Source organism: Pipistrellus hanaki, assembly GCF_964339955.1.
Source record: "Pipistrellus hanaki genome assembly, chromosome: 4".
NCBI lineage: Eukaryota > Metazoa > Chordata > Mammalia > Chiroptera > Vespertilionidae > Pipistrellus > Pipistrellus hanaki.
In genome coordinates, this window is record NC_140506.1 from 39,104,904 (window position 1) to 39,115,886 (window position 10,983).

General features: G+C 40.3%; 1 protein-coding gene across 2 annotated transcripts in view; it reads left to right on the forward strand.

Annotated features, from left to right (window-relative positions):
• RASGRF2 (Ras protein specific guanine nucleotide releasing factor 2) overlaps positions 1-10,825 on the forward strand; it is a 174,670-nt gene extending 163,845 nt beyond the window's left edge. For both annotated transcript variants that reach the window (XM_084881300.1, XM_084881301.1), the window contains exons 24-27: positions 1,170-1,249; positions 3,051-3,168; positions 3,731-3,799; positions 6,394-10,825. In XM_084881300.1, coding sequence (XP_084737426.1) covers positions 1,170-1,249; positions 3,051-3,168; positions 3,731-3,799; positions 6,394-6,486 — 360 coding nt within the window. In that variant the 3' untranslated portion in view covers positions 6,487-10,825. The remainder of the gene's footprint in view (positions 1-1,169; positions 1,250-3,050; positions 3,169-3,730; positions 3,800-6,393) is intronic.
• The last annotated feature ends 158 nt before the right edge of the window (positions 10,826-10,983 follow it).

Genomic DNA, 10,983 nt, shown 5'->3' on the forward strand with positions numbered 1-10,983 from the left:
AAAGAAAGGTGCCAATGTGGGTAATTACTGTGTTCTTACCACTTAATTGATTCCACTCAGTGCACTTATAAATGGTTCATTTAGAAAAGAAAATACAACCCAAAACGTTCATTATGACTTGCTTGGGGATAACCTCAGACCATGTGGTTGACAGGAGTTTTTTCCTCAGTTACTTAGAGAGGGCACACTGATCTCAAATGATGTTGAGTGAACATCCTCTCTCCCTCCAAGTAAGGGTGCAAATGCCTTAGGGCCAAACACCAGGGATGAGGGGCCTCAACATTCATCTCTTTCTCTGTTACTCATGTAGTGAATGTAAAGTTCCGGCATGATGACTAAGATGTACAGATACAGAGCTTTATCAATTTCCTCAGCATGCGCATGCTGTCATTTTCATTCAGATAACTTCAGTCACAGTTTCCCCTGGCTTTTCCTCCTGGCCTTCTCCATGGGTGTTGGCCGGGGCTGGGAGAGCTCCTCCAGGCTTATGGGACAGGGTCGTCTGAGGAGCCTCGACCCGGGCATTCCTAGTGCTTTTCGCAGCCAAGCTGCCTGGATGCGAGTGTTCCCAAGTGTGTGTGATCATCCCCAAGAGCCACCCTCTTTTCCTCCCATGTGCCATGAAAATCCAGATCAATGTCAACAACAATTCCATCTCTTGGTAAATATCAATTGTATTTTTCTAACAAGTTGATGAAGATGACCACATCAAAAAAACAACAAAAAAAAAAAAACGGGGGGGTGGTTTGGAGTAGAGGATATTGATAGGTCAATAACCAATCAACCAATATGTACTTCGATGATTTGGAAATTAACACTCAAAGAGATTCATCATAAAACTCCCTGACATGAGACTTCACCTTTAAAAGTCTCTATTCAACATGTGCCTTCAGTCCTTTAAGACCCAGAGTTTCTCATGCATTGCTCTTTTTACTTTCTAAACATTTTCTTCTGTTTTTGGCTGAATGGTATAGTCAGTTTTTCTTTTCCACATGTTTCCCCCCACACACACACATCAAATTTAAATATAATACCTCATCTCAATACTTTGAAAATTATATTCCATCACAGAAATCTGCTATTGTGGAAGAGAACTAAGCATCTTTTGGTAATTCTTATCAAACCATAGTAGTATTTCATGATATATTAAGACATTTGTTTCTTTCTAGACAAAAGCTCTAATGGACAAACTTCAGAAGACTGTTTCATCTGAAGGAAGATTTAAAAATCTTAGAGAAACCCTTAAAAAGTATGTATATCTTTACTAAATTATCCATAATTTATAAATATATTTAAATAATTTACATAGTGTTCAGATAGAGGCCTACCTCCTACTTTGCTTTGTAAAGAAAAACAAATAAGAAACTATTTCCATCATTACATATTTTTCTGATTTTCCTTTCTACTTGGAATACTGTGCATATAGTAAGTGTCATATAGATATACTCACAGTATGCAGAGTATTCCAACAAGAAGAAAAATGTCACCACAGTAAATCAAACTGTGATTTACTATAAAAAATTTGATTGAATATTTCTTAAGCTAAGTGCAATGATACCCTGTGATTTTTAAAATTTAAATATCCCAGTATCTATTAACTATTGTTATCTATTTTTGGCCTTTTATTGCTGGATCTTTCACTCTTGAGAGAAGGAAAGAAAGAGAATCTATACTAATAAAAGATGCATATTGACCATACATTCACTATGCCCACCAGCCAATCAGGAGTGGTTATGCAAATTAACCCAACAAAGATTGTGGTTTATTTGCATATGCAGGTGTCCCGCGGCCAGGGGTGGGTAGCAGGCATTTCACACCACTGCAGCTACTCCAGGCCTCTGGGCAGCGTGGGGAGGTGGAAAGGTGGCTCCTGGTGGAACGAAGGCAGAAAGGTGGCTCTGGGCCAGAGCAAAGGCTGTGCTGGCAGCCAGGGTAAGGAAGGCCCATTCTGCACAAATCCTCGTGCATTGGGTATCTAGTAAAGAGAATAAAAAGGAGAAGAATAGGCTAGGATAGGATAGGATAGGATAAATCTTCTACAGCTGGTTTTCTCACTATCTGCACATAGGTCCTGTGATGCCAGAGGTAAAAGAAAGACTCCTAGTGATAACAACAACAACAACAACAATAGAACAATGACTATTCACTGAATAGTTATTAAGTTACAGACTCCATGCTAAGTGCTTGATGTGTTTTTTTTAGGCCTCACAACTAACTAGAGACATACGTTTTATTGTCTCCATTTTATAGATGAGGAAACTAGTTTAGAGCGTTAGGACAGCATCACTTAGTCGGTGGTCAAGCTAGGACTCAAACTCACTTCTCTCTGGATCAAAGGCCCATGTTCTCAGCTCTAGACTCTGAGAAGACCCAGTGTAACCCTCCTAAAAAAAACAAACAGGGTCTCACTTTAGTGTGCAGTCATAACATTAATTACATCTGTGGATTTAAATACTAACTAAAACAGAAAACCAGTTTATAACCTCTAATCCCAGTGATTTTTCCACCCTGTTCTTTAAGGTTGAGTATTGGCACTTTAACGAGATAAGGGATTAGAGACTCCCTACCTGCATTTACCCCTCAGAGGAGTGTAGCCAATTTACAGTACTGTAAACAAATACTGCCAACAAGCACAGTTAGCAAATATTCTGTATTTGTCTATGAGTTATCCTGTTGTTTGAACATGTCATTGTCTCAAACACATAGTAAAGCATGGGCTGTCATTTGTATGTTATATTCTATTATGAGATGATGTATTTAAAACTCTGCATATCAATATGATTGTCTAACCACTATGTCGTACACCTGAAACTAATACAGGATAATATTGAATGTGAACTATAATTGAAAAACAAGATGAGAAATTGTATATTATATATTTTTCATCACAATAAAAAAAGTACTCTGTATATCATAAGTGTGCTTTTGAAAATGGAATTAGAGGACTTCATTCTTCAGGATGAAGCAGCATAGTTGCTTCCTGTTTAACTGGGGAGGGAAACCGACATGTGTGTGAATGAGCATGGGAACGGCTCCTCTTGGTCTTGCAGTTGTAACCCCCCCGCCGTTCCTTATCTGGGGATGTACCTGACAGACCTGGCATTTATTGAAGAAGGAACACCAAACTTCACTGAGGAAGGCCTTGTCAATTTCTCCAAAATGAGAATGGTAGGTGATAATGTCCTCATCCGCCCATTTCAATGACTTCACTGGCTTATGGAGAAGAGGCTACGTCATGAAAGCCACTGATTGCTTTTTAATCTTGAGGTGGATGGGGTGGTGGACACTGAGTCTAACACTTGATGTTGGCCAACTGAGGAGGTTTTCATCTTGCAATCTGAGCAAAGGGGGTGGGGAATAAAGCTCCTGGGGTGGCTGTCTAAGACTGGCCAATGATAGACAGATGCTGAAGGCTTCTTGCTCAACAACGAGGTTCTGAGCACCAGCCTTAACAGCAAGGAGCACATGGACAAAAGCATCCAGAGCTTGCCTCTCCGGAGCCGAGCCACCCAGTGCCAGCTGCTTCCCTGATTGTGAATTCAGTATTTCCTTGCTGTTAGCATTTCCTATAGCTCTTTGAAAGGCAAGAAAGCCCTGTGCATAGGGAATGATCAGGCAGAGCTCCAGATACCTCACGGAGGAAGTGACTACTCTAGGCTGGGCTCCCAGAAGAATGTGCTGCACACAAGGAAATACTTCCTTTTTGCTTCTGTTGTTGTTTCTTTGACAGATATCACACATCGTCAGAGAGATACGCCAGTTCCAGCAGACATCCTATCGAATAGAGCATCAGCCAAAGGTAATATTGTGGTTGTAAGAAGAGAATTTAATAAAGAAAAAAATATTGAATTAGAAACTGCAGTAGAGTTGATCAATAATACCAAAAGCTGTCTCACAGAAAAGACCAATAAAATAGACAAATCTTTGGCGAGTCGAATGTAAAAAAAAAAAAAAAAAAAAAAAAAAAGGCAAAAGACACCAATTTAGCATCAAATTCTATTGATTTTACATTCTATATTTCTCTTGAATCTGTTTACATCACCACCACCCCTGGTCCAAGCTACTAATAATCTGTTACCTTATCTATTTGTATTCACTCTAGAATGCAAAACCCATTCTACAAGTTACAGCTGGACAGAACACTTTGAAACACAAAATGGAATATGTCTTCAACTTTCATAAACTATTTTACTGGTTTCCCATTGCTCTTAGGATAAAGAAAGAAAAAGACCTTGCTATGTCCAAAAAGTCTTGCGTTATGTGGTCCCTACTCATCTTTCAAGATTCCTCTCACATCATATACCTTTTTTACTCTTTCTTCTCTCCATCCCAGCCACAACTGTCCAGCCTTCCTTCCTCCCTCCATCCTTCCCTCCTTCCCTCCCTCCATCCTTCCCCTCCCTCCCTCCCTCCCATTTTTTTCTTCCTTCCTTCCTTCCTTCCTTCCTTCCTTCCTTCCTTCCTTCCTTCCTTCTTTTCTTCCTTCTTTACATTTTTAAGTGTTATTGTTTTTTAGAAGAGTTTTAACTTTACAGAAACATTGAGAAGGTAGTACAGAATATAACTTACAGCCAGTTTTCCTTACTATTTTTTTGAACTTGACAAACTTATCCTAAAACTAATAAAGAAGCTTAGATAGGCAAAAAACAGACAAGATTTTTTTTTTTTTTTAAATAAGAGTAAGGGAGAGCTTTCCTTACCAGATTCAGACACATGTCCTAAACTGTAGTGCATAAAATAGGATCATATGGGCCCTGGCTGGTGTTGCTTAGTGCAGTGTTTCCCAAACTTCTCTCATGATGAGAATCACCTGGTGGAGTTGTTAAAACACAGATTCCTGAATCCCAACTAAGAAGTGCTAAACTAGAATTTTGGGGAACATATAGGTAAAATTGTATGCTTAACTAGTGCTCTAAGACAGATGTTATATACAGAGCACTAAGTTAGGTATGCAATTTTACCTATATGTTCTCAAAAATTCTAGTTTAGCACTTCTTAGTTGGGATTCAGGAATCTGTGTTTTAACAACTCCACCAGGTGATTCTCATCATGAGAGAAGGTTGGGAAACACTGGCTTAGTGGTTGGAGTGTCAACTGAGGACCAAAGGCTCTCCTGTTTGATTCCCAGTCAAGGGTATGCACCTGGATTGCAGGTCAATTCCCGATTTCTTCCACTCTCTAAAAATCAGGTGAGGATATTTTAAAAAGGATTATCTTAAAAAAAAAAAAAAAAGGATTATACAGGTATAGGAATACAAATTAAATGAAGCAGGTTAAAAGTCTAGATGCATATTTTATCTAAACGAAAATCTAATCTATAATAATAAAAGTGTAATATGCAAATCGACCGAACGGCTGAACAGCAGAACGACTTCCAGACGACCTTCCAGATGAACTTCAGGGCTGCGAGGGCCGGCCTCCAGGATGGTATAAAGGAGGCTTTTTTTAAGAACTGGAAAAAACTTGACCATCCAGTAAATGAGGAATTTTGCCTCTCCATCTTATATATTATTCATAAAAATAAATCCCAGATGATTTCATTACCTAAAAAGAAAAAGCAACATTAAATGATTTTAACAAAATAGAGGAGAAAATATTTATAATCTTTAGATTTGAAAGACTTCCTTAATCACTGAATGCAAAGATGTAAAAGACAAGTTTGATAAATTTTACTGCATCAAATTAAAAAACTTCTGCATGACAAAAGGCAATTTTTGTTTAAAAAGTCAAAATTCGCCGAAACTGGTTTGGCTCAATGGATAGAGCGTCGGCTTGGGGACTGAAAAGTCCTGGGTTCGATTCCGGTCAAGGGCATGTACCTTGGTTGCGGGCATATCCCCAGTAGGGGGTGTGCAAGAGTCAGCTGATCGATGACTCTCTCTCATTGATGTTTCTAACTATCTATCTCTCTCCCTTCCTCTCTGTACAAAATCAATAAAATATATATTAAAAAAAAAAAGTCAAAATTCAAGCAGTAGAATACAAACCAAATGATAACAAGGGTGCCTCTTGAGGGACCCAGCGAGTTGGGAGAACACTAGAGATGTTTAGTTTCATTATTATTATTATTATTATTATTATTATTATTGGCAACATTACATATGTTCCCATTTCTCCTCCCTTTGCCCACCTCCACCCAGCCCCCACTTCCCTTCCCTCTGGCCATCACCATACTACTATCTGTGTCTACGGGTTATGCCTATATGTTCTTTGGCTAATCCTTTCATTGTTTTTATTTTTTTACATTGAGGATATATTAGTAATTTTTACAATAGTTATGTAAATTTTTTAATGTTTAAGAGGATATGTTGAACTGTCAGATTCGATTAAGAAAAATGCAACACACCGATGTCCTAAAGGAACTAACAGCGAGGATTTGCCTTTTTTCCTCAGGTCACTCAGTACTTGCTTGACAAAGCCCTCATCATAGATGAAGATACACTGTACGAGCTGTCACTAAAAATTGAACCTCGGCTCCCTGCTTGAAGATTTGGCCTTGCCCTGGGCCCGGGGAATTTTCATGGAAGGGGGGACAGACAGAACTGTGCATGCCATGCCTCCCACAGTACCGTGAGGATGGGACGGAGACCAAAACAGGTCTCCTTTGTCCATGGAAGAAGGAACGTAACTGGATTCGGACTCCAGTGAGGGAAGCCCAGCTGTTTGGGGTCAGAGACAGATGCTTCAGACTTGGGTGGGAAGGTGAAAAGAAGGATATTTGGTAAAGGTTGGTGGTACATTCTGCAGAAAGAGAATGTACGATGGGAGATGTGGTAGCCATTTTAATGACACAGGTAAGAAGGTACATTTCAAACTGTGCCCCAAGTTCAATCTTGGGGATGAGGATTCCTGGACAAGGCCTGTGATGGTTCTCTGGCACTTTACCGGCCTGGGCACACCTACCCATCTTCTCCTGGGCCTTCACTGCTTCCGTTACATCTCCTTTGTCACAAGCTTCCAGAAAAGCCCAGGCTTCCTATGGAGGGATGGGCTGGCATCAGCAACTTCTGTCTACAGCATGCGCACGGGTGTCAGTGCATGGAGGAGTCAGGGCATGTTCGGAAACTGCCTTTTCAGTCTTTAGGGGACAGGAGACGAAAGATACGATGAAGTCAAGTGCATTTGTACATAACATTTCTTTAACTAGAAACTCAGCAGGCTGTGCCCCAGAGGATTCCAGCCAGTGGCTTTGTGGGGTGGGTGGGGCTTCTTCCTGAGGCTGTGGTGCCAGAGAAGCCAACACCCTTGGAGGGGGACCTGCAGAGTTTGCAAAAGGTGCCGCACACCTCACCGGCCAAACTGTGGAGTAAGACAGAGGCCACTGAGTGCCGTGGGGAAGAGTAGGTTGCAAGGCTAAGTGAAACGGGGTAGCACTTACAAAGCTTTGCACGCTGTTGTGCTTGTTTGCTTCCTTCCCCCTTACAGCAATGTGGGGAATCCTTTCTGATGTACACAAACCATTTTCTAGGCTCATTATGGAGACGGGTTGTATTGTTTTAAAAGCTGGTTAGTGGGAATTTCTTTTTTTAAAACCCACACTTCCACGTGCCCTTGGTAGACAGTTCTTCCCCTACCCTCTTTGTTTTTAAATTTTTATACTTTTGAGTGGAAATATTGTATGTATATGGAAAACCACTCAACAGCTGTTATATCAGAATACAGACTGCTGGTGTTCGTACTGCTATTCTGTGAGGGGAAAGGGACCTTGCTGGTCCCGGGATTGTCAGTTGTTGAAGAAATGGGACTCTCTCCATGTTTACTTCCCTCTCCTCTTCTCAGGGAGACCTCTGCTTTAAAAGAAGGAAAAGAAAAACAACAACAACATTCAGTTATTGTTGTCTGAGCCTATTGCACCTGATATTTTCACTTCGAGCCATGAAGTGTATCAATGCTGACAATGAACAACACTGATCTGCCTGGCTATTTTCCCTCTTTCTTCGCATTTTAATTATGTTGTTAGAGCTAGCAGCTGACTAACATTCACCTGGCTGGCTCATAAAACCTGGTGGAAGGGCCCGGCTTTGATAAAGTACCATAGAGATGGAGAATGTCCATTTTCCCTGCATGGTAAGGGCCATCTCTGTACATAACTATGTATCAAAATATCAAGTAAGTAAAAGAAAATATTTATAATATTTGAAGACCACTCCAAAAATATTTTCAATAGCTCACATTAGCCAACAGTGTAGCACTAAACCCTTGGAGGGTTACTTATGAATGCTTTCTTTCTTTTTTTTTTTTTTACAGAAAGTTGCTTGTTTGTTCTCTTTAGTTTCAATTAAGAGGTTGAAGCATCTTGATGCATGATAAAAAGCATGGGTTGTTCGGATCCTAACAGTGCATAACTTGCAATTTATTTCTCAGTGTTCAGAGACGGAGGGCTTGAAACTAATATGTCAATTGCACCAAGCACCTCAAAGTCTTGCATAAGAAAAGAAAGTAAAGGTTAACTTTCTTCACTCAAAAACAGTCTTGGAAGATGAGTGAAAACAGGACAATCAGTGAAAGGACCACACACAGAATTTTCAGGCAAAATAACTCCTAGAAATGTTAATGCCTTCCGGTTTGCCTCGGAGTCCCCAAAGTCTTCCAGGGGAAGGCGGTGGTTCTGTGTGTGCTTTCCCTGGAAGTTTGGAGCTGTATTTCTCTGACTCACATGTCCCAGAGCCACTGCAGCCATTCTTATTAAAGAAAAATAGGAGATAGAGACATTCCTAAACTCTCCCCGACTTTTGGCAGGTAGGTTTTCTTCAAATAGTAAAGCTTTCATGTTTATTTCCTGCAGAATGTTGGCGCGCCCCCCAGTGGTCAGCAATGGGCACTGTCAGTTGCTATGCTGACCTTTAGCATTTTATTGAGCTTTCCAAGTTCCTCCAGCTTCCTAAAGCCTTGCTGGAGCGTGGAGAGAACCCCGCCTCCAAGAGAGTTCCTTTTCATGACCTGCACCATTTCTGAGCCAGTGGGAATAGGAGCGCACATTTCAAAAGCCTCAATTTAGTCACATTTAAAATCCCCAAGAGCAACTTGTGATGTTTCCTCCGACTGTTACAGCACCTATCCTCTTCTGCTTTGCAAGCTCCGTGAATATTGTCAGAGCCTTCACTCTTGGTTGCCTCTGCCTATATTCCATTATGTGAGACCCATTTCTAAGAGGAGATGGGAAGTCAGCCTCTAGCAACGAAGTAGCAAATACTTTTATTATTGCAAAATTAGCTCAGAAAGTCAGAAGTAAAGTTCAATTTCATGCTTGCAGATGAACACCCACATTTCATACTATCAATGAAATTACCTTGCAGCTTTTAGGGGATTCCATTGGTCATTGACTAAGACATCCAGTTTTGCTACAGGGGCAAATCTCTTCCTTAGGCCAAAATATTATGTGACAGACTCAGGCATGAGATAGAATGTTGTCACTTTTCCTTAGTGTTTCTCTGAAGGAACGTAAAGAGGGGAATTTTAAACTACTGTTGTGATAGTTTCAAGGGGCTCTCACCCAAAGACCCAATTACTGTTTGTTAAATTTCAGTACGTCTAAAGGACTACTTAAAAACAAAGGAAACTCATAAAAACTGAGTAACTTGAAAGAGAAACATTCCTTACATTTCAGTTAGTGTGTGTGATGATGGACCACACCTCTTCTTCCCTCCCGGTATTACATGAGACAAGACTTTCGGTCAGCAATGATTGGGCCACTTTTAAATTCTCAACTAAAAAGAGTAATGCAGGAAGAGGGAATAAAATTAACTTTTATTTTAAAAGAAAAGGTTTTATTTAGCATTTCTTTTTAAAGTTTGAGGGGTTTTTTTTCCTGAAAAAAATATTTCCCTTCATTGTAAAGTATAAGATTATTTTAAAAATCCAACCTGTAGAGTTGATCATTTTGACTACTATTGAAATGGAATAAAATGATAACTACTATTTGTGGCTAAAGAATAGAACCAGGTTAATGTGCACACCCAGAAGAAATAAATGAGTAAGAGCCCTTTTCTTTTCAGTAAGACAACAGATTGTAAGTTTAAATACTGAGTTGATTACAGATGCTACTGTGTGAATCCTGGTAATAAGACTCGAGTCAATGAAATCTGACCTAGTGACATATCTTCATTTCAGTTAGTGACACAATATTAAGGCAGGGCACAGATAAACAGAAAGTAGAAAACAACCATTTTGTTGTAGTTATGAATACATGAATAATTCCGAAAATTCGTTATCGGGGCTGCCACACAGCATGACTTTAACATTAAGGTTGATTGTACCTGATCTCATCTGCTCAAGGAAAATAATAATCCCACTTCACATGCTGAACCACTCTCCTTTACTCACCCGTTTCTCTTTCCCCTACAAAGGCAGTTATGACAGATCACTGGATGAGGCTTCCCAGCGCCGAGTCCCAGACCCCACTCCACATCCACAGCTGGGAAACCTCAGGCCAGTGCTGAAACCTCTCTGAGCCTGTTTTCTCGCCTACAAATGAAGTAAATAGTCATTTATGTGCTGCCTACCTCACGGGGCTGTCATGAGGACAAAATGGGTTAGTCTGTAAACTGTATAAAGTGCTGTCCAAATGTGAGGTCTCATGGTTACCATCCTCATCTCTCTCTTGAAGAAGATTTAAATGTATTTGTGTGTGTGTGTGTGTGTGTGTGTGTGTGTAAGGGACAGACGCTTGTGTTACTTTGAGAAGCATATTGTTTGTGTCCAGTTACTTTGGAAATCTACTGACTTGTGATTCCGACAGAGGGATTTGTGCTTTGGCCTAACGCTTGCCGCTCGAGGTATGGGCTATGCCTATATGCAAATTAAACTTCACCTTTCTTGAATTCTTCGATGGCTCACTCGTCTCTTTTATTCTTTTTTGTATTTTTCTACAGGGTCTTCTTCATAGCAATGAGCTCCTTCAGAAATGTTTTACTTCTAAAGCTTAGGGGAGAAATGAGCAATCGGGCAGGTGGGGATTCAGGAAGCCTGGTTCCCTTCACGTCT